General features: G+C 41.4%; 2 protein-coding genes across 8 annotated transcripts in view; one reads left to right on the top strand and one right to left on the bottom strand.

The window, feature by feature from the left end:
• Nucleotides 1–4,216, top strand: part of Fam117b (family with sequence similarity 117 member B) — a 75,582-nt gene extending 71,366 nt beyond the window's left edge. Inside the window, exon 8 of the mRNA XM_004653577.3 lies at nucleotides 95–4,216. Coding sequence (XP_004653634.2) covers nucleotides 95–413 — 319 coding nt within the window. The 3' untranslated portion in view covers nucleotides 414–4,216. The remainder of the gene's footprint in view (nucleotides 1–94) is intronic.
• Nucleotides 4,217–10,961: 6,745 nt separating this feature from the next.
• The window catches only part of Ica1l (islet cell autoantigen 1 like), a 68,143-nt gene continuing 54,875 nt past the window's right edge, over nucleotides 10,962–24,229 (bottom strand). For 4 of the 7 annotated variants that reach the window (XM_045146653.1, XM_045146659.1, XM_045146654.1 and 1 more), the window contains 2 exons: nucleotides 20,104–20,181; nucleotides 10,962–12,030 (listed from right to left, as the gene is read on the bottom strand). In XM_045146653.1, the coding sequence (XP_045002588.1) occupies nucleotides 11,915–12,030; nucleotides 20,104–20,181 (194 nt within the window). In that variant the 3' untranslated portion in view covers nucleotides 10,962–11,914. The remainder of the gene's footprint in view (nucleotides 12,031–20,103; nucleotides 20,182–24,229) is intronic. The other 3 variants (XM_045146656.1, XM_045146657.1, XM_045146660.1) reach the window with 3 other exon arrangements.

The following is a 24,229-nucleotide window of genomic DNA, read 5'->3' as shown; positions in this document are numbered from 1 at the left end:
TTTTATGTGATTATAAGTTACCTGTTTTTAAATAAAAGAGTTTATTTCTAGTATTCAGTAACTTAAAGCATTGAGCTGTCTGTTCTTTATCTAGGCCAAAACAGCTTCATGAAATCCCAGCCTTTTACTGTCCTGACAAAAACAAGGTGAATTTCATTCCTAAAAGTGGCTCAGCTTTCTGCCTCGTCAGTATCCTCAAGCCACTCCTCCCCACACCGGATCTTACTCTCAAGGGCTCCAGTCACAGCCTGACAGTCACCACTGGTGTGACAACCACTCTACTTCAGCCCATCACTATGGCCTCCTTGTCTACAAACACAGAGCAAGAGCGAGTCTCTCGGGGAACCAGTACAGTCCTGCCGTCCGCCTCCCTACACCCACCACCAGAACCAATTGAGGAAGCGGAAGGATAGGTCTGGGTGCATGTGGCCCTGCTTCCTGGAAACCGAGAACCTCCTCAGATCCCTTGACTATGATAGTATCGTGTCCTCCCGGTTGGTCATGATATGCTTCAGCTTTCCAGTGACGTGTGACAGCGAGGCTTCTGGAAGAATGCAGCCCCTTTACTCTGCCTCACTCACAAAGGCCAACCCTCAGTGCTTAACTTGCTGCTGCTTCAAGCACTGGTCAAAAAAAGTAAGGTTGCATTCTTTACTTGTGGAGGAACAAAATCACATTGTTTTTGTTTGTTTGTTTGCTTGTTTGTTTTCAAATTAGACTTGGTTTAAAAAACAAACAAACACAAAACCTGATCCCTGTAAACATGATTCCTGAAGGGAGGTGGTTGATGCTGCAAGAACCATCTTTTATATGAAAATGACTTTTTATAATACCAATGTTACATTTTCTGAACGTAGCAAACAGGATGTTCAGAAGACTCTGGTGGCCTCTGTTTCTTGTTTCCCTTTCTAGATGTGCTATTCTCAGCTGTTGTCAGCTTCGGGACCAAAGGGATGTTGACATTTTCCCAGCAATGTTAATCTCATGACTGTGTTCTCCCAAATAAGAATTGATAGGTAAATGCATTGAACAAGTATATATAAAAAGAGATACAAAGCAATATTCGTACATTATGTGATTTATGTTTTTTGATGTCAAAAGTTTGTGCTTTGGGTGAAATATTTGTAAAACTGCTGTTATCTGCACTACTCCTGTACACATTTCACCATATGGTCAGAAAAATTAAGTCTGAAGACAAGTGCTTTAATACATTCTCACCCATATTGGAACTTGGTTTAAAAGTCAGTAAGCCAAAAGGAAACTCTGAAGTGTTGATTGCTCGCTAGGAGTAAGGAGCCCTTTGGTTTTCTGTGAAATGTGTATCACGTGCCCTCCTTTGCCAGGTGTCATTTTACCTCTAATCATCACTGTATCATAGCCCCAAGAGACCCTAAAAAGGCTGTGCATGGATTTCCTCCTTCGCTTTTGTGATGTTGTTGTCTTGTGGACTTGGTCGGGGTTAGTAGTTTGCAGGAGTGTGTAATCCATTGAATAGCGACCGATAGCCACAGAATCTTGAGACGGACTTTTCCTTTACAGTGGTTGCCTACAGATTTTGCTAGTTGCTTCTCCATTATTCCACACATTGGGGAAAATAGTTGAGAAGATCTTGGGAGTATAAACAGCAGGCACCTTTGAAAAAGCCACACAGTTTTAGATTTGGGCTCATCCTAATAACCACTGCCAATATCACATGACAGTATTGAATTTCTGGGCATGTGGTAATAGAATTAAGGAGCAGCTCTTTTGAAACTAATTTCAGCAGTGTTGGTTAAAACAGCGTCTTTTTAATACCTTCATATACTATATTATGGTGCAATAATTTATTGTTCCTACATATAGGTAGAAAACAGTTTAAAGCCCTTATAAAAGGGCTTTTGAAGGTAAATTATGTCAGCTTGTCCAGACAGACTCCATCAAGGAAAACCTAGGCGTAGCAATAAATCTTCTGAAAGATCGTACGTCCTTTAAAACATGTGTAGGCATTTTAAAATATTCTGTTTAGTTTTATATGAGGATATATTTAGGTAAATCACATAGATTCAAATAATTTGAATGAATCGGTCAGGTTTTAGTTGGTAGGACTGATAAACTTTGGTACCTTTTCCATCTAAAACTTAATTTAATGGGAACTAGTACATTGCAGCTTCTAAGTCAGTAAAAGCTCAGTTATTTGGGGGTCAAAATTTTTGCGAGTACCTTGATTCTTTGCCACATTACAGCTTGACTGTACTGTACGAGCTTTGTCAGAGGTACAGACGGCAAGGCAAACCGAAGTCAGGTCGAGTGTGTGGGAACGCCACAGGAGGTGGTCAGCAGCAAGGTTTTGTGCAGGTTCTTTTTTAAGACCCAGTTGCGGTGTTTTGTTTTTAACTTGGATTGAGTCTGTGGGCTTGTTTTCTTGTTTTTTTCCTTTGTCTTACACTTCATTTCCTGTCTTATCTCCATCCCCACCAATCACAAGGGCATTTTACTCAAGTGTTACTTTGTAAGAGATTTTCTTTATTATGTTGTACACATTTGTCAAATTCACATGTTGGAGAGTTTCATATGTCCTTAAAGTAACTGAAAATCAGAATGGAACAAGTTTCAAATTTATTATCTACAATCTTGTATGTGGAACTTTTTAGTCTAATGTGTGGCTTTAAGGAGAATGTGAATTTGCAGGTAAATTAAATGTATGGCAACCAGACATATCCCTTGGGTTATGGAGAAGTAGAACCTGAGATTTGAAAGAAGGGAAAAAAAGGTCTAAGGTGCAAAACAACTCAAATGCCAAGGCCAAAGGGCTAATTTTTAAGCATATAAGCTTTATCACAGTCTTAAAAAAATATTAACCATAGGTCCATCTAGCCATTTTATTTAATGCTTAGTTCTCAAATTTTTTTTTTAAGTGGGTCTACTCTTGATAGAATACATATTATATCCTAAAATAACACTCCATAATTACTATGTTATTCTGTAGAAAGCTGTACAGAAGGTATATAGAATAGCTTCAATGGGAATATAATTTAATTTTTTTCCAGTGCTGGGGATCAAACCCAGGGCCTCATGCATGCTAAGCGAGTGCCATCTATTTCCCCAGCCCTTAATTTAAATTTTTAATTAAAAAATGTACTTCCATTGCAGTAAAAGTAGGCGGTGCCGGGTGTGGTGGTGCATGCCTTTAATCCTAGCACTGGGAGGCAGAGGTAGAGGATCACTATGAGCTCACGGCCAACCTGAGGCTACATAGTGAATTCCAGGTAAGTCTAGGCTAGAGCGAGACCCTACCTCAAAACACCAAAAAGAAGAAAAGAAAGAAAAGAGGATGGCATGTATCTTTTGGCCAAAGGAGCTGTTTTCTAGTTATTTGTCAATCTTAGTTATTCTCTGCCCATAAGTAGTTTCTTACTTGTAATGGTAAAACTTGCAAATTTCCTTTTTTATATGATAAGTCTATTACTTATCATTGCTTTTGTGGGCGAATGTTTAAAAAATAGTGGGTTTGCCTTCTTTGGTTAAATGTGGTGTGAATGCCAAAAAATTAGTTTTGAACCAGATTTTTCATTTTGTTTACAATATTTCTTACACTTAGGACCATGACCAAATCACTTCTAGAAGGTGCTATTGTTAACTGGGGAATATCTGGCAACAATGAAAGGCTGCTTTTTTTTTTTTAATAGCTTTCACTGGAAGGTTTAAAAAACAAAAGGCAGAATTAATAGCCTTCTCTCTGTCCAGGATTAGGAATAGGATGTCAGAATTTTAAGGAAAATAAAGAGAAATTGCCACTATTCGGTTTACTGTTCTAACCTTCAGATTCATTCCTTATGTTGGGTTTTGGTATGTCAAAACTGGACCAGTGGAAATGCTAAATTCGCAAAATCAAGCTAAGAATACTTGCCTCCGCACTTTAAGGTTTATGTTTTACTCTGCCTCAATTTAAGCAGAGTAGCCCTAAACAATTTTTGTTTATACAGTCCTATTGAAGAATATATAATTTATGTTTTTTAAACTGCATCTTTTGTCTCTGTTGAAGCTGTGTAAATCTTTTTTTAAAAAGTAATTTTTTAAAACAATTTGTTTTCTAGCAAAATTCTCCCTGTGCAGACATCATTTCCAGTGGTAAAAGTATTGCTACTATGTACTTATGTACTCCCTGAACCTGAACACTTACTGCTGCCTCACAAGAAAATAGAACTTTTATGTTAAAAATAAAGTCTGTTCTTCTTGAGTTTTTTTGTGTATTTTTATGAATATTCTTTGAAGGTCAAATTATATTTCCTTTTAGAGATTCTAGCCTGATAGAGCATATATAGAATATTCTTTTCCACAATTTGATGAAAATTGTGTTTATATAAGGAACTAGGTCCTTGCTATGCTTCACTTGCTGTAGGACTAGAAGTACCTGACCTTGGAGGTGCTAAGTAAGCATTAAAATATAAGCAGAGCCGGGTGTGGTGGCACACGCCTTTAATCCCAGCACTTGGGAGGCAGAGGTAGGAGGACTGCCATGAGTTCAAGGCCACCCTGAGACTCCATAGTGAATTCCAGGTCAGCCTGGGCTAGAGTGAGACCCTACCTCGAAAAACCAAAAACAACACAAACTGTATATATATGTGTGTGTATGTGTATATGTATGTATGTATGTATGTGTGTATACACACACACACACATACATACATACATACATACATATATATGTGTATGTATATGTATAAATGTGAGATATACTGCTCTTGTCTGGCTAAATGTATATGTTATTCTCACCAAACTGCCCTGAAAGCACTACACTTAATATTCGTGTTCATATTCATACATTAATGCTACTCTCACATTTGGATAGAGAAGCTTCTCTTTTCAGATGGTGGTGACCACTGGGATGACTCAAAGGGCAACGGTGCTGAGAAGTAACGCAGGAGTGCTCAGCACTGAAACATCTCTATCACACCCTCCAAGGTTCAGGGTCCATTGCAGAAGAGGTGATGGAAAGAATGAAAGAGCCAAAGGAAGGGTAGGACTCCTGACAATGCAACTGTCCAGACAGAAATGGGCCTTGATATCCATGACCTCGCAGTGCCTAGCAATACCTTCACAAAACCCTCATAATAGGAGAAAAAGATGATGACATCAAAATAAAAGAAAGACTAATGGAGAGAGGGAGGGGATATGATGGAGAGCTAAGTGGTAAAGGGGAAAGTGGGGGAGGGGAAGGAAATATCATGGTTTATTGTTTGTAAATATAGAAGTTGTCAATAAAAAATTAAAAATAAATAAATAAATAGACAAAAAATGTGAGATATATGTATGTCACACTGAGAGACGTTTTAATGTGTAAGTACTTCAGTAGTTCCAAGTTTGTTAGAGGTGATGTAGCTGGAGCATCTGGCTTATGTAGGTAGCTTGGGAATTGAATCCAGGTCAGTTGGCTTTTGCGCATACAAATTCCTTTAACCCCTGAGCTATCTTCCTAGCCCTTCCCTTCCCTCCTCAAGATAGTTTTTAAAATATGTTTATTTGCGGAGGAGAGAGAGGAATAGCATGGTATGTCAGGGATCCTGCCACTGCAAACCAACTGCAAATGCACATGTCACTGTGTGCATCTGGCTCAACATGGGCACTAGGGAACTCCCCAGGCCCTGCCCCCCAAGGTAATTTTGATTTATCTTTATAGTTTATTTATTTGCAAGGAGGATGAGAGAGAAGGGTGGGAGAGCGTGCGCAAAGGAGCAAGTCAGGGCCTCTAGCCTCTGCAGACAAGCTCCAGATACATGTACCACTTTGTGCATCTGGCTCTACATAGGTGCTGGGAATAGAACCTGGGTCATTAGGCTTCGCCTGCAAGCGCCTTAGCCACTGAGCCATCTCTCCAGCCCCTAGAAGGTAGTTTTTAAATGTCAACTTGATCTATCCATTTTGGGGAGAGAAGACAATAGACTGGCTCAGTGTGCCCATGGGCGCTTCTATGGCGATGATGAAGCAGCAGGGTTGGGAAGGTACAATTCAAACTGCAAAAGTCTTGCCTTTTACTACCAAAAAGGCCTCCTCTTTTTATTTACACCACTGAGTGAAGAACTGTGTGTTGATATTAAATGCTAGACAAATCCAAGGTTGAGCCCATGTCTAAGTGTGCATGAGACCTTGGAGACCATCCCTAGCAAACACCCCCCCCAAAAAAAAAAAAATAATGCCAAAGACAGTTTTTATTGAACTCTTTAGTTTTCTTTTAAATGATACATAGAAGATGGAAAGGACATGACTTATTTAAACCGTTTTTCCCTCCCCAGCCTGTATCTTTGCCATATTTAAATTCCTTACTATGGAATGTTTTAGATGTTTTGTATTAAGAACTACTGGGTTAGCATTTGAAAACTATTTCCTTCCTAATTTCTTTTCTTTAAAAACATTTATTTTTTACTTAGTAGCAGAGGCCAGTAAGTTAAAAAGGAGACATAAAGGGTAGAGAAAGGAAGAGGGGAGGATACTTAATAGGTTGATATTGTATATATGTAATTACAATGATTGTAATGGGGAGGTAATATGATGGAGAATGGAATTTCAAATGGGAAAGTGTGGGGGTGGGGAGGGAGGGAATTACCATGGGATATATTTTATAATCATGGAAAATGTTAATAAAAATTAAAAAAAAAGAAAGAAAGAAATCCCAAGCTGGTTGACCTGGAGGGATGGCTTAGCTGTTAGGCATTTGCCTGCAAAGCCAAAGGACCCAGATTCAATTCCCCAGGACCCACATTAGCCAGATGCACCAGGGGGTGCACGCATCTTGTGTTTGTTTGCAGTGGCTGGAGGCCCTGGTGGCCCATTCTCTCTCTTTCTCTGTCAAGTAAATAATTAAATAAAAATAAAATATTTTTTTAAAAAATCCCAAGCTGGAGAGATGGCCAAAATAACTTTTCAGAACATTTCACAAATGTGATTTAAAATTGTTTGTTCTGTGATGCAACCTCTCCCCTGTGACCCACAAACCTTCATTAAAAGTTCTGTTGCAAAAAAAAAAAAAAAATTTATTTTTATTTATTTATTAGAGAGAGAGTGTGAGAATGGGCACACCAGAGCTTCCAGCCACTGTAAACAAACTCCAGACACAGGCGCCACCATGTGCATCTGGCTCATGTGGGACCTGGAGAATTGAACATGGATCCTTAGGCTTCACAGACATACATACATCCTTAACCGCTAAGCCATCTCTCCAGCCCCCTAATTTCTTTATTGTAGATTGAAGACTGCTTCATTTTAAGCTCAAGCTGATGAAATCAGACTTCCCAACTCCACAAAAGACAAATGATCAACTGGGTTCCACTTTTTGTTATTGCCGTCAACAGATCAGGCTACTGTGGTTGCCATGTCACCGGCTGCCGCTCCTAGGCTCAGACAGTTCCTGTTTGCTCGTTTGTGTTTGCAAGGTAAAGTACTCATACAGAGAACACACATTCTCAGTTTTCAAACTTGAGGCACCATCCCTTCATGAGTCTCACAGGGTTATCAGTTGTCCTTGTTTTATTTTCACATTGAAGGGCCTCTATCAGTTTCATTTACTCACTTCCCTCTGTGTTCTAGGAATAAAACCCAAGTTTTTAAATAAGGAAACAGTAATTGAATTTGTATTGAACATTTTTAACATTCTACTTTATGCTGTTTTGTAATCTTTATTAAGAGGAGCTCAGGCCATTTGTTCTGTACGTTTTGCTGTAAGAAGTCAGCCTTTCGTAGTTTAAAAAAAAAATAATAAGAGCAGCAGCAGCTCAGGCCAAGCATGGTGTCGCACACCTTTAATCCTAGCACTCAAGAGGCAAAAGTAGGAGGATTGTTGTGAGTACAAGGCTAGCCTGAGACTACATAGTGAATTACAGGTGAGCCTGCATTAGAGCGAGACTCTACCTCAAAAGAAAAAAGAAGCTCTGAAGCCGGGTGTAGTGATCCACACCTTTAATCCCAGCACTCGAGTGGTAGAGGCAGAAGGATAACTGAGTTCAAGGCCAACCTGGACTAGAGTAAGACCCAACCTCAGAAAACTTTTAAAAAAGGCTCAGAAAAAGAGACATTTAAACTTCCCTTTGCACTAATGATAGGCCCTGTTTGTTTGTGCTGTTTTGGGGGGATGGTTTTTGCTTTTTGTTTGTTTTGTTTTTGAGCTAAGGTCTCACTCTAGCCCAGACTGACCTGGAATTCACTATGTAGTCTCAGGTTGGCCTCAAACTCACAGAAATTCTCTTACCTCTGCCTCCCCAGTGCTAGGATTAAAGGCATGCGCCACCATACCCTACAGCTCTATGTATTTCTAGATAATCTATAAGACAGAGCTGAAATAACTTTTTGCCGGTGTGCATATACTGAAGCCTACTTTCTTGAAATACCATTTGCTTTAATCACAGCAGAGCTATGTTCTACAATTAACTCAGAAAATATAGTTATAGCCGGGTTTGGTGGCGCACGCCTTTAATCCCAGCACTTGGGAGGCTGAGGTAGGTGGATCACCATGAGTTTGAGGCCACCCTGAGACTACATAGTTAGTTCCAGATCACCCTGGATTAGAGTGAGACCCTACCTCAAAAAAACAAATATGTATGTATGTATGTGTGTGTGTATGTATGTATATAAAATAGTTACAGCTTGGTATATCTGGTTTTAGACCAAGCTGACCTGGAATTCAGTATGTAGCCCTCTCAGGCTGGCCTTGAACTCATAGCAATTCTCCTACCTCTGCCCCCACGCCCCAGCGATGGGATTAAAGGTGTGCACCACCATGCCTGGCTCTATCATACGGATTTTTATCTGGAATAAAATAAGAATATAGGAGTTCCCTCCCACATGTACTAGAAAAGGTTTACTTCAGACTGGATGGACGCCTGCCGTGAGATGACAGCAGCTGGCTTTCGAGTAAGTGCTTGCCCCGTCATCCCCTTCCTACCTGACTGTCTATTTGGTTTCCTTTACTGTCAGTGTTGGTTTAATACAGCAAAATGCCTTTTGTAATCACCAAGTTATAAACTGGGCATGGTGGCGCACACCTTTAATCCCAGTGCTCGGGAGGCAGAGGTAGGAGGATCTGAATGAGTTTGAGGCCACCCTGAGACTCCATAGTGAATTCCGGGTCAGCCTGGCCTAGAGTGAGACGCTACCTCGAAAAAAAAAAATCACCAAGTTACTAATGACTGAGCCTCAAATTACTAACCTTGAGAAAACAATAGCCTTTATTTAATAAGTTATTAGTATGTTCAAAAATGGAGTTGTTGGGCTGGAGAGATGACTTAGTGGTTAAGGCATTTACTTGCAAAGCCAAAGGATCCTGGTTCAACTCTCCAGGACCCACAAAAGCCAGATGTACAAGGGGATGCACGCACCTGGAGTTTTCAGTGGCTGGAGGTCCTGGCCTGCCAATTCTCCCTCTCTCTCTCCATCTCCTTCTCTCTCAAACAAATAAATTAACATATACATATATATATTTTATTTTATTTTTTTTTTTTTTAATGGAGTTGTTGAGCCGGGCATGGTAGCGCATGCCTTTAATCCTAGCACTCGGGAGGCAGAGGTAGGAGGATTGCCGTTGAGTTCAAGGCCACCCTGAGAATACAGAGTTAATTCCAGGTCAGCCAGAGCTAGAGTGAGATCCTACCTTGAAAAAACAAAACAAAAAAAATTGAGTTGTTGGACTTGAAATCATAACTGGATTTACTGAGGCATGTAATGCTGCTTCTAGATTAAAGGGGAATGAAATGAAACTGCACACTGTTGAGAGTGGAGACTGATGACTGAATAGCAATAATCATGTTTCAATTTGCATTGGTTTTAACCTTGGAAATGGAAGGAGCTGTGCCTCCATGTTCATAGTCTAGGGTTCTTGCCTACAGAGCTTTTTTTCTTTTGGTTTAGAGGTAGGGTCTTGCTCTAGCCCTGGCTGACCTGGAATTAGTCTCAGGCTGGCCTCCAACTCACAGCAGTCCTCCTACCTCAGCCTCCCGAATGCTAGATTAAAGGCATGCGCCACCACATCTGGTAAGAGCTTTGATTTTCCTTTCATTGAAGAATCTTCACTTATACCAGATGAGCTGCTTTGTGTGTATGTAAAGGAAATATTTTTCAAAAAATTTTCAGGGCTGGAGAGATGGCTCAGTGGTTAAAGCCTGCAAATCCTAAGGACCTGGGTTCTAAATAAAGTCAGGTGCACAAGGTGGCACATGCATCTGGAGTTCCTTTGCAGTGGCTGGAGGTCCTGGTTTGCCCATATTCATTTCCATTCTGTCTCCTAATATGTTTTAATTTTTTTTCAGTAAATAAAAGTTTAAAAATGCTTCTGAAGAGATAATAGCTCATTTAGACTAAACAAAGTCCCAAACCATTGCCAGCATACATTCTTTTATCCATATCATAGAACTCTCATAGCCAACAAGGTAACTTAAACACCAACAAAATAGGAATAATATGGTAAAAAGATATTAAGAGACTTTGTAACCAATCCTGAGGCCACTTCTAACTCTCTATAAGGTCTTTGTAGCCTGTGCCATCTGTGGTTATCATAATGGACTTCTGGAGAGCACATGGCAGTTTCTGTTGTGGGTTGGGCCCGATTGCTGTGGGTGAGGAGTGGATGGCAGTTTACCTACTCTGGCCCAGCCCTAAAAATTGTTTACTATCTACTTTAACTTAGCCTGTGCAAGTAGTTCTTGTCTGAGTAAGTCTGTTTGGAACAAGAAACTCATAAAAACTATAATAGCCACTTAGTTAGAACTCGTACAGAACAACAGTGGATGACAACAGTAAAACACTGAGGGTGGGCAGGAAAGGACAGGAAGTCAGGTGACGGGTGTGAATGTGCATTAGCTATGGTTTTCATCAGCTGTCACTAACTCCCACGCAGTATTTCCCTCCAAAACTTAGATCCTAAACTGCTTACTAATCCAGTAGTTTCAGATGCTGTTACGCACAGGAAGAAAAAGAAAACACTCCTGCCATGGGTTATGTAGAGTTTTCTGTATCCGCTGGAAAGCATTCTGAGTTCACGTTTATTCTGAAGTCATGAGAAGTATGCAAACATGTATACGGGTGCCTTCATTCAGATAGAAGTTTCTGGATGATCTCAGGAATATCCGTGCCAGGTAGGCATGTCCTCGTTTTCCTTGCGGGAAGAGCATGAAGATGACGCGCCGCAGGGGAAGCAACCTGAAGACTCACACGGTGCCTCAGCGGTCGCTGCCTGTGCTTGTGGTTCATGAACTAGAAAGACGATTGCTCCCATTTCTAGAGGATAGGCTTTCAAATCAGTCATCCTGCTGTTTCCCCCATGAAAGTTGAATAATGGAGTGAGGAATGTCCATGATTTTGTATGAATAGAAGGCGACATTACATCTTAGCCTCACGTGTAGAAAACCATGTACCAGTCTCTCTGATTTCATAAAGCAAACTGAGTTCTCTAGTCTTCTACCTTTCTAGCCAAAGGCAGAACTGGCCTAGTTCTTGTGCTGTTTTCCACAACAAAAAATCACCCCATTATTCTATTTCAAAAAGAAAAAATCAAAGTTCCAAACCATTGCCAGCGTACATTCTTTTATCCATATCATAGAATTCTCATAGCCAACAAAGTAACTTAAACACCAAACACCTAAAGAAACTGCTCCCGCCCCCAAAAAAGAAACAAGTCCAGTTCCTGCTAATTTACACATAAAATTTGATATCTGAGTATTGCACGCAGTAGTTTCTAAAAATTTCCACATATTATCCTAGCTTGCAAATCCAACATTGAATATATACTTAATATATTCAAATGTTGTCATGAGCATCTGACTAAAATTAGTTGACAGGCGTTATAACCACAAACACCATGCTTCTGTTGTGGGTTACAATATAAACTCCTTTCCACAAAGGCAGCATGTTGCAACCTTGATGTCTCAAGGCCACTGAAATGAAGTAACTTCGGTCAAGCATTGAGAAGCTCATCATCTGAGTGTCCAATGGCATCTGGATTTGAGAGTGGATCCAAATCTGCAAATAGATTGAACCAGGCTGACATGTCTTGATTACCATTGTTGGGGGCTATTAAAAAAAAGACATTAAAGAGTTTTAGCTTTTTGTAAATAAGATTTTGTACTACTTTCATAATGCTTTTTTTTTTTTTTTTTTGAGGTAGGGTCCCACTCTAGCCTAGGGTGACCTGGAGCTCACTCTGTATAATCCCAGGCTGGCATTGAACTCACAGGCCTCCCAAGTACTGAGATTAATGGCACACCAGAGCCTCTACCTACTGCAAATGAATTCCAGACACATGACTTGTGCATATGACTTGTGTGGGAACTAGGGAATTGAACCTAGGTCATTAGGCTTCACAGGCAAGCACCTTAGCCACTAAACCGTATCTCCAGCCCCAATTTTAATTTTTTTTGAGACAGGATCTCACTGATAGCCCAGACTGGCCTCAGAGTTTCAGTACTTCTGCCACAGGTTCACAAGTTTGGAATTAGAGGCATGCACTACCATTCCAACACTTTAAAAAAAATTAGGGGCTGGAGAGATGGCTTAGCGGTTAAGCACTTGCCTGTGAAGCCTAAGGACCCCAGTTTGAGGTTTGATTCCCTAGGTCCCACATAAGCCAGATGCACAAGGTAGTGCATGCATTTGGAGTTTATCTTCAGTAGCTGGAGGCCCTGATGTGCCCATTCTCTCCTTCTCTTTCCCTACCTCTTTGTTGCTCTCAAATAAAAACTATAAAAAAATTTTTTTTTTAATTTTGAGGGCTGGAGAGATGGCTCAGGGGTTAAAGCACTTGCCTACGAAGCCTAACGACCTGGATTCAGATTCCCAGTGCCCACATAAAATAGATGCACAAAGTGGCACATGCATCTGGAGTTCATTTGCAGTGGCTGGAGACCCTGGCATGCTATTCTTTCTGTTTCTCTTCTCACCTCTTCCTGCTTGCAAATAAGTAAAAATCCAAAAAATTAAAAGATTTTTGAGGGCTGGGAAAATGGTTCAGTGGTTAAAGGCACTTGCTTGCAAAACACGCAGGCCCAGGTTCTATTTCTTAGTACTGTGTAAAGCCAGATGCACAATGTGGCACATGTGTCTGGAACTCATTTACAGTGCTAAGAGGCCCTGGTGCGCCTATATACTCTCATAAATAACTTTTATAAAAATTCAAAAACACAGTATCTTACAAAATGCATTTTGTCAGATCCAACTTACTAATCCAATCACTCTCATCTCTGTTAGAATAGAAATTTCTACAGAACAATAGTCTGCAAGTTATACCGTAGCAGATATTTGAGGAAGAATGTTTAGACTGAGGGCTAATATTATTAACAAGTTGCATGTGGTGACACAATAGTCCCTCTCATAAGAACAAGGAATCCCAAAGGCAGGGTGGAGAGCCAGAGGACCATCTAAGAACTGGACATGAGGTGAGTTACAATGGGCAGTGTTAAGGCAGTCCAATTCTGGAGAGTCCAGGCAATTGGCTCTGATCATCAGGGTTAATACTTGCCAGAGACCTGTGGTCCAGAGTGGCACAGAGGTCCTAAACCTTAAGGATCAGGGCAGAGTGAGAGATTTCAGTCAGCTTGGGTTCAGCTCCCCTGAAGCAGTGCTGGGTATACCCACACAATTTATGGCTTAGGTCCTAGATGCATCACTGCTAATGAATAATCAATTCAGGGAAAGTCACTCAGCCTCAGGGGCTCATGTAACTATTGAGTATGCAAAAAACTAATGAGTATGCAAAAAGTACATGGTCTTATCCTACGGAAAATGAATTTTATGATACACATATAGAAAACTTTTTTCTTTTTCCTATTTTTCTTTTTTTAAGACAGTCTCAGTCTGTCACCCAGGCTGGCCTGAAACTTGTGTATGTAGCTCAGGCTGGCCTCAAATTTGTAACAATCTTCCTACTCCAGCCTTTCAAGTGTTAGGATTATAGGTGTGAGCTACAACTATACCTAAACTAGTACCTTCATGAGGCAACGTGCCCATAAACACGTCATCCAGAGTTTGGGCAGTACCCCCTGGGCAAATTTTTTTCTGCACTAGCAACAATGTTGTGATAAGGTTCTTTTGTGTTATATGTAAATGGACTTTCTTTTTTAGTTTTGTTTTTTTTGAGGTAGGGTCTCACTCTAGCCCAGGCTGACCTGGAATTCATTATGTAGTCTCAGGATGGCCTTGAACTCACTTCGATCCTCCTACCTCTGCCTCCCGAATGCTGGGGAATTTCTTTATCATAAGTGTGAATGTTTAATTTTAGTGGGAATTAAAAAAATGATTTTCCAAAAGAATTCCAATTTACACTCTTACACACAGTGTAAGAGACTTTTGTTTTTCCTCTATGTCCTTGTCAACACATGATTTTTTATTTTTATTTTATTTTTTTCCATTTTAGCCATTCTGGTAAGTGTTTTGGATTTCTCCTAGGGGAGGGGAAGGGCAGGCTGGCCTGAAACTCATGATAGTCCTGCCTCAGGCTCTGAGTGCTGAAATGCTCAGATTATAAGTATGTGCCACCACATCCCGCTTTCCCGTTATTTGTTTTATGGTGCTGAGATTACACCCAGGGCCTTGCTCATGCTAGGTCAGCACCCTACTGTTGAGTTACATGCCTAGCCCTACATTTTGGGTTTGGATTTGCCTTTTCTTTAATTTGCACTTAATGAAATGGGACAGAGTCAGTTAACTTCTGAAGAGGTTCCCTTACCAAAATTGTCAAGCTAACAGTTAAGCAGCTTTTTCTTAAATATTTTTGTGTATTTCCTTATTAGAAGGAGAGAGAGAGAATGGGCACACCATGGCCTCTAGCCACTGCAAACAAACTCCAGACACATGTGCTGTGCATCTGGCTTATGTAGGTTCTGGGGAGTCAAAGCTAAGTCCTTAAGCTTCGGAGCAAGCACCTTAACCACCAAGCCATCTCTCCAGCCCTAAGCAGCTTTTTTTGTTCAGAATTGAGAGCTGTCTTTTCCCCCCTATTCTTTGCATCCCCAAATAAGCCTCAGTGATTATAATACCAGAGATATAAATACCTCTGCTTTTTGTCTGCATAGGCTGGATCTTGGTTGTCCCCAAAAGCCCATGAGTTAGGTCTGGTCCTCAGCCTGTGGCATTATTGGGAAGTAGTAGAATCTTTAGGAGTGGGCTGAGATTGTAGCTCAGTAACAGTACATTTGCTTAGCACATTCACTGTCCTGAATCTGGTTCCCAGCAACACACTCCTTCAGGAGGGAGGGCCCAGTGGAATGACGAAGACGTTAGGTCTCCGGGGGTTATTCCCATCTCTTAGCTTCCATGAAGTGAAGAGACCTGTTCTACTGTAATCTCCTGCCATGATTCACTGTGCTCCCACTGATCTAAAAGCAGTGGAACCATCTGACCATGGGCTGGACCCTCTAAAGCATGAGCTAAGACACAGTTGAATGATGACTTAAATGTATACTGGCTAAGGAAATGAAGACCACCATTCAGGGCTGGGGGGTCCAGTGGGCAGTACAATGGCTGGCTGGCCTTAGAGGTTCAATCCTCAGCATCACAAAGGAAGGAACTGGGGAATCAAAAAGGGAGGGAGGAAGAATAAAGAAAAGAAGATAAGATCACAGGTCATAACTACAGTAATAAATATCTTCTACAAGAATTCAATGGCCCACTCCTGTAATCCCAGCGTTTAGGAGGTTGAGGCTGAAGGATCAGGAGCTCAAGGCCAGTTTGAGCTACACAGTGAGACCCTGTCTACTGTACAAACTATTTCAGTTCAATGATAGATAAACAGAATGACCGAAAATATCTAGGAAAAAGCATCTGTATTGAACATGTGTACTTTTTTTATCATTATTCCCTTTCTGCAGTGTAATAATTTGCCTATTACTTACATAGTTCCAAGTATTATAAGCAATACAGGAATGACTAAAAGTCCCATACATACAAAAAAAAAAAAAAAAAAAAACAGAATGAAAACACAGAAAAACAAGGTTTTGAGGGAAATATGGTTACCAAATACATGGAAATACTGCATTAATTTTGTAGTCTATCTAGGCTGAATTGATAAATGTAAAAGTAATGATGCCCCAAGAATTTGGAAGTCAGCTTAAAAGGCCTTTCACAGGCCAAGACAGGAAAACTTGAGAACAAAATGATCAAGTACAGCAATAACTATAAACTACAGAAAAGCATGAATCTACACTGATATCTAGATAATAATTGGAAAAGAAGAGAGGTCACTTGTTTCTGCAGAGCACTGAGGGCCAATGAAGACAGTTAAACTATAGCTCAGTAGAGCTGTTTAAGAAATGTGATCTACATAAATGTTGGCGGGGATGTGGAAAAAGAGGAACCCTTCTACACTGCTGATGGGAATGCAATCTGGTCCAGCCATTGTGAAAAACAGTGTGGAGGTTTCTAAAACAGCTAAAGATTGATCTACCATATGACCCAGCTATAGCGCTCCTAGGCATATATCCAAAGGACTCATCTCATTTCCTTAGAAGTACGTGCTCTACCATGTTTATTGCTGCTCAATTTATAATAGCTGGGAAATGAAACCAGCCTAGATGTCCCTCAACTGCTGAGTGGACAATGAAGATGTGGCACATTTATACAATGGAGTTCTACTCAGTGGTAAAGAAAAATGAAGTTATGAAATTTGCAGAAAAATGGATGGATCTGGAAAGGATTATACTAAGTGAGGTAACCCAGGCCCAAAAAGCCAAGCACCACATGTTCTCTCTCATATGTGGATCCTAGCTACAGATGATTGGGCTTCTGCGTGAGAAGGAAAATACTTGGTAGCAGAGGCCAGTAAGTTAAAAAGGAGACATAAAGGGAAGAGAAAGGGAGGAGGATACTTAATAGGTTGATATTGTATATACATAATTACAATGATTGTAATGGGGAGGTAATATGATGGAGAATGGAATTTCAAATGGGAAAGTGTGGGGGTGGGGAGGGAGGGAATTACCATGGGATATTTTTTTATAATCATGGAAAATGTTAATAAAAAATTAAAAAAAAAAAAAGAAATGTGATCTAAAGACAGAGGTAGGAGGATCACTGTGAGTTTGAGGCCACCCTGAGACTACATAGTGAATTCCAGGTCAGCCTGAGCTAGAGTGAAACCCTACCTCAAAAAAAGAAAAGAAAGAAAAAGAAAATGTGATCTAGCTGGGTGCAGTGGTACATGCATTTAATCCACAGGCAGAGGTAGGAGGATCACCATGAGTTTGAGGCCACCCTGAGACTACATAGTGTATTCCAGGTCAGCCTGGGCTACAGCAAGACCCTATCTCCAAAAACCAAAAGGAAAGAAAAAGAAATGTGATCTATGGGGGCTGGAGAGATGGCTCAGCAGTTAAAGGCATTTGCTTGCAAAGTCTGATGGCCCAAGTTTGACTACCCAGTACCCATGTAAAGCCAGGTGCACAAAGTGGCACATGCATCTGGAGTTTGTTTGCAATGGTAAGAGGCTCTGGTGTGCTCTCTCTTTGCTCTCTTATTCTCTTGTTTCTCTCCTCTCTCTCTCTCTCTCATAAATAAAATGTATAAAAAAGAAATGTGATCTATGGGTGAATAAACAAGGTAGTAGAATCTATTCAGTAGGAGTTTTATAAGGGAAAGAAATCCTATCACATGTCATAGGATGGATGAACTTTGAGGTAATTAAGCTAAATGAAATGCCTGTCACCAAAAACCAAATTGTGTTATTCTACCTCTATGAAGAATACCTAGCCAGGCATGGTGGTGCATGCCTTTAATCCCAGCACTTCGGGAGGTAGAGGTAGGAGGAGCGCCATGAGTTTGAGGCCACCCTATCACTCACAGTGAATTCCAGGTCAGCTTGGGCTAGAGCAAGACCCTACCTCAAAAAGAAAAAAAAAAAAAAAGAATATCTAAAGGGCTGGAAAGATTGCTTAGTGGTTAAGGCACTTGTGTGCAAAGCCTAAGAATGCATGTTAGAATCTCCAGGTCCCACAGAGCCAGACAAAGTGATGCGATGTTTCACATGTACACAGGGGGTGCACATGTCTGGAATTTGCAACTAAAAGGTCCTGGCAAGCCCATTCTCTCTCTCTCTTTCTCTGTCTCCCTCAAAATAATTTTAAAAAGAAAAAAGTAATGAAATTAGCAAAATTAGAAAGTAGTCTGATGGCTAGAGAGGTATCTCAGTGGTTAAAGTCGCTTGCTTGCAAAGCCTGACAGCCTGGGTTCAATTCCCCAGTACGCACATAAATAAAGTCATATGCACAAACCAGTGCATATGTATGCAATGCCAAGCACACCCATATTCTCTCTCTAATAAATAAATCATAAAAATATTTAGGACAAAAATTAGTATGATAGCTAGCCATTGGTGGTGCACACTTGTAATCAAGACTAGCAGGGGCTATATAGAGCCTGTTGAAAAACTGGGTGGGGGGTACACCCAGAGGAGAAAGAGGAATGACGGTTAGCAAGGAGTTAATGGGTGAGTCTCACAATGAAAACGTTCTATCTCATTGCAATGTGAAACTCCCGAAATGGTAAGATGAAAACTGGAGCTGGTAAGATTAACAGTAGGTTATAGTTCTGTGAAATCTGAACACCACACACTCATGATTAAGATGGTATTTTGGGGGTTGGCAGTTCGAGGGAGGGTTTTGCTAGAGCCCTGGAATTCACTATGTAGTCTCAGGCTGGCCTCAAACTCATGGTGATCCTCCTACCCCTGCTTTCCAAGTGTGGGATTAAAGGGGTGAGGCACCACGTCTGGCTCTTTTTGTTTTTTTTTTAAATACGTTTTCGTTTATTTTTATTTATTTATTTGAGAGTGACAGAGAAAGAAAGAGACAGATAAGCTGGGCGTGGTGGCACATGCCTTTGATCCCAGCACTTGGGAAGCAGAGGCAGGAGGACAGCTGTGAGTTCAAGGCCACCCTGAGACTACATAGCAAATTCCAGTTCAGCCTGGGTTAGTGAGACCCTACATCAGAAAAAAAAAAAAGAAGAAGAAGAAGAAGGAAAGAAAGAGGCAGATAGATTTAGAGCATGGGCGTTCCAGGGCCTCCAGCTACTGCAAACGAACTCCAGATGCATGTGCCACCTTGTGCATCTGGCTTACATGCGTCCTGGGGAATCGAGCCTCAAACAGGGGTCCTTGGGCTTCAAAGGCAAATGCTTAACCACTAAGCCATCTCTCCAGCCCACGTCTGGCTTTTAATATGTCATTTTAAGGGGCTGGGGAGAGGCTTAGGAGGCAATGGTGCTTGAAAAGCCTTGCTTGTAAAGCCTGATAGCCTAGGTTCAATTCCCCAGTACCCAAAAGCATGAGGACCTGAGTTTGATCCCCCACAACTATGTAAAAGGCCTGACATGGCCACGCATGCTGTCATTCCAGCCACGAGGGGCACAGTGACAAAAGAATTGCTGGGGTTTGCTTGTCTGAAAAACCACACACAACTCCAGACTTAGCGAGAGGCCCTGTCTCAGGAAACAAGGTGGAAGAGTAATAGAGGAAGGCACTCAATGGGCTCCTGTGGCCTCTGCATGTGTGCACACATATGTACATAAATGCACAGAGCACACACCCAAAAAAATACTAATAAAAGTTTTTAAAGATGTCGTCTTAAGCCAGGCATGGTAGTGCATGCCTCTGATCTCAGTGCCAGGGAGGCAGAGTAGGTGGATTGCCTTGAGTTCAAGACTACATAGTGAATTGCAGGTCAGTCTGGGATAAAGCAAGACCCTATCTCAAAAGAAAAAAAAAAAAGGTTTCTTATGTCCTGGATGCATTCTTTGTCAATGAGCACCCTGTATTCCAAAGCCTCTTCCAAACTGGGATTATAATGCATGCCTACCACCCATGAGGTCCTGGGTTGGCATCCAGCACTGAGGGAAGAAACCGTCTTCTATCCTGAAGTGTGTACTCACTACCCGCAACCCTTACAAAACAGATTGCAGTCCGGAATTTAGTAAACTATAGCAAGCTCGCAATTTCTCTTCAGGCCTTCCATAATGAGAGGGTAGCCAGGTATAGCTTTCGTTGTAATACTAATTACTGTTACCTAAATACTTTTCTTCACGTGTGGCAAAGACTATCAAGTGATCCTTTCCTGAATTTACCATAGTTTTACCTAGTTCTGAGTGCAGTGAACTTACATTTGGTTAATTTTCTTGGACTCTGTAAAGGCACTGGTATGTCATCAGTGTGTGCTGATCCCTCTTGGGAGGCCCAGCCTTAGGGAGGAAGGGAGGAGAGAAGGAATTATTCATTGTTAATCAAGTACCAAGTGCATCAGAAAAGAAAAGGCTAAATACTCCAGTCTGCCAGAGTCAGATGCTATAGGATAAGAATTTTCTACAGTTTAGTATTTTATTCACTCATCTAAGTTTAGAACCAGACATTGTTATATTATCCAAAGTGACTTTGAAATAAATATACAGCCTTTTTAAACAATTACAAGTGGGGCTGGAGAGATGATTTAGCAGTTAAGGCACTTGCCTGTGAAGCTTAAGGACCCAGGTTCAATTCCTCAGTACCCACATAAACCAGATGCACAAGGTGGTACATGCATCTGGAATTCGTTTGCAATGACTGGAGGTCCTGGTGCGCCCCGTTTTTTATCTGCCTCTTCCTCTACACCCCCTCTCTCTTTCTCAAATAAATAATTTTAATTACAAATGGGGGCTGGGTGTGGTGGCACAAACCTTTAATCCCAGCACTTGGGAGGCGGAGGTAGGAGGATCACTGTGAGTTTGAGGCCACCCTGGGACTACATAGTGAATTCCAGGTCAGCCTGAGCTAGAGTGAGACCCTACCTTGGAAAAACAACAACAAAAAATTACAAGTGGGGGCTGGAGAGATGGCTCGGCAGTTAAGTTACTTGCCTGCAAAGTCTAAGGACCCAAGTCCATTTCCCCAGTACCCATGTAAAGCCAGATGCATAAGGTGATGTGTGCATCTGGAGATCATTTGCAGAGGCTAGAGGCCCTGGCATGCCCATCCTCTCTCAATCTCTCTACCTGCTTCTTTCTCAGTCTCTCAAATAAATAAATAAATTTACAAATGGAGAGCTGGAGAGATGGCTCAGCGGTTCAGGTTCTTGACTGCAAAGTCTAAGAACCCAAGTTCATTTCCCCAGTACTCACATAAAGCCAGATGCGCAAGGTGGTGCATGTATCTGGAGTTCTTTTACAATGGCTGGGGCCTCTGGCATAACCATTCTCTCTCTCTCTCTCTCTCTCTCTCTCATAAATAAATAATTTTTTAATTACAAATGCAGCTGGGCGTGGTGGTGCATGCCTTTAATCCTAGTACTTGGGAGGCAGAGGTAGGAGGATCACTGTGAGTTCGAGGCCACCCTGAGATCCCATAGTGAATTCCAAGTCAGCCTGGGCCAGAGTGAGACGCTACCTCGAAAAAAACAAAACAAAAAAATTACAAATGGAGCTGAGTGTGGTAGCACACGCCTTTAATCCCAGTACTCGTGAGGCGAAAGTAGGAGGAAGTGGAGCACGCATGTGGAGTTCATTTGTAACAGCAAGACGCTCTGGCATGCCCATTCTTTCTCTGCCTCTTCTTTTTCCCTCCATTTGCAAATAAAAATATTTTTAATCAAAAAATAAAAAGGTTACAAATGGAGAAGGTATAGAAACATTGTAAGCCGTCAGCAAGAAACAGCCTAAGAATTATGTTGAAACCCAAAAGTATGCTTATTCCTTGGACTTGGTGACCCCATTTTATCTTAAGGAAATAGTTTAGCCAAGGGGAAAAGCCCAAGTACAATTACTTCCCCATTATTAGTAGTCATGAGCAAACAAACATGCTATGAAGGGAATTAAGATATGATGGGCCAAGTGTGGTAACTAGTACCTGTCATCTTAGCACTTGGGAAACTGAGACTGTAGGATTGCTTTGAGCTCAAGGGCAGCCCGGGCTACAGTGTGAGACCCTGTCTCACAAAAACAAGCTTATGGCATATTAAAGGATAAAATACTATGTGATTGGAACACAGGTACAACACACACTCAAAAAAAAAAAAACTGCTAGCATTGAACACATTAGAAAAAAAATTAGAATGGCATTAGAAAAAAATTATTCTATGTAATCCTTATATAGAAGAAATCATTTGATGCTCAAGCAAGATGGCACTGTGGTTTGAAATGTAATTGCCATCATAATTGTATGAAAAAGCTAACCCTTTAAGAAGAGGTCAAGTCCCAAGGGCCTCTGCCATTGTAGCTTACTGCCATTAACGTTAAGTACTTGCTTATAGGAGTAGACTCTTTTTTTTATTTACGTATTTGAGAGTGACAGACAGACCGAGGAAGAGGCAGATAGAGAAAGAATGGGCGCACCAGGGCCTCTAGCCACTGAAAACAAACTCCAGATGCATGTGCCAACGTGTGTATCTGGCTTACATGGGTCCTGGGGAATTGAGCCTTGAAGTGGGGTCCATAGGCTTCACCGGCAAGTACTTAAACACTAAGCCATTTCTCCAACCCTAGGAGTAGACTCTTGATAAAAAGGTACATCCCTGATACTGAAAACCTACAACAGGGGTAGTCATGAGCCCTAGGGGTAACATCTGCTGATGTCTGGATAAGTGTATATAGTATGCTTATCAAACTGCACAGTAAGCACTTCTCTTAATACTTATACCCTTATATTAACACTACTCTCACTTTGAGCAGAGAATCTTCTCTCTTCAGATGGCAGTGACCTTGGGATGACTCAGAAGGTATCATAGTGCTGGAAAGAAGTGACTGGAGTACTGAGTAACATCTCGATCACACCTTCCAAGGCTCAGGTGGACTTGCCAAAGAGGTGGTGGAAAGAATGTAAGAGCCAAAGGAAGGGTACGACTCCTTACAATATGCTCCCTCCAGACACAAAATGGCCTGGATATCCATGACCTCACCGTGCCTGACACTACCTACACAAGACCATCATAAGAGGAGGAAAAGATCATGACATCAAAATAAAAGACAGACTGAGATGGGGAGGGGATATGATGGAGAATGGAATTTCAAAGGGGAAAGTGGGGAGGGGAGGGTATTACCATGGGATATTTTTTATAATCATGGAAAATATTAATAAAAATTGAGGGAAAAAAAGTTAAGTTCAGCCAGGTGTGGTGGTGCACACCTCTAATCCCAACACTCAGGAGGCAGAGGTAAGAAGATCGCATGAGTTCGAGGCCACCCTGAAACTACATGGTGAACTCCAGTTCAGCCTCGGCTAGGGCAACACCCTACCTCGGGGGCGGGGGCGGGGAGGAGGAGGAAGGTAAGTTCCGTCCCATCCTCTCTCCTGTCTTATCTTCAGCACAGCCTTTCACCTTCCCGTAAGGGATGATATATCAGATTCTGGTGCCCTGCTCTTAGACTTCCAAGCCTTCAGAGATGTAAGCCACAACCCAGCTTATGGTACTCTGTCACAGCATCAGAAAACAGGCTAAGACATGGGGCCCCTGGAACACAGATCTTTTAACTCTAGATAGCTCACTTCCCTGAGCACGTAACGGGAGAATGAGGATGTGGACATCCAGGAAAGAATGTTGGGGTAGAGTCTTGCACTAGGAGGCAGGAGCCAGATTTTGATCCCCATTTCAAAGTTTAAGCTGCCAGATGACCTTCCCTGAGTCTCCCTGCACCTGCCTGTGTTATTAAATGGGAATATCCTGGCTGCTTGCAGGCAGGAGCCAAGCCAAATCTTCAGAGTGGTGAAAGAATATTGTTGACATTATATTTCCCAAAAACGAAGGGAAAAATCCAGTGCTATTAAGAGATGTAGTCAAGAAGAAAGAGGAATAGGAGTACACAGTTTTAACTGAAGAATAATCAGCTTACATAATTTTTAACTACCAGGCCATAGAAGTGCCCTATGAAAGCGAGTGTTTTCTAAAATACTACCATAGCCAAACACCTGGACCATCTTAGAGTGTCTCATTCAAATAATACTGCCTATTCTTTTCCCTTGTTCTAGTTACTGCACAAAATAATGGTTTTCCTTATGACATTTTCCTAGATACATGCCATTGTCTTCTGCTTATATTTGTCCCCTCACTACCCTACTCCTTCCTAACCCTCTTTCATTGGTCTCCTTTCTTCCCCCAATACTCCTTCTACTTTCATATGATAAATAGATGAGTGATAGGTTCTGTATAAGAGAAAACATGAAATATTTTGTCTTCCTGCCCTTCATTATTCTTTCTTGCTCCCCCCTCACCTCCCATTAGACTCCTCCCTCCCCTCCTTAATTAGTCTTCTCACTGCTGTGACC

This window comes from Jaculus jaculus, chromosome 4 (genome assembly GCF_020740685.1).
Source record: "Jaculus jaculus isolate mJacJac1 chromosome 4, mJacJac1.mat.Y.cur, whole genome shotgun sequence".
Taxonomy (NCBI): Eukaryota; Metazoa; Chordata; class Mammalia; order Rodentia; family Dipodidae; genus Jaculus; species Jaculus jaculus.
Note: the sequence above shows the minus strand (reverse complement) of the source record. Positions and strands in the feature narration are given on the sequence as shown.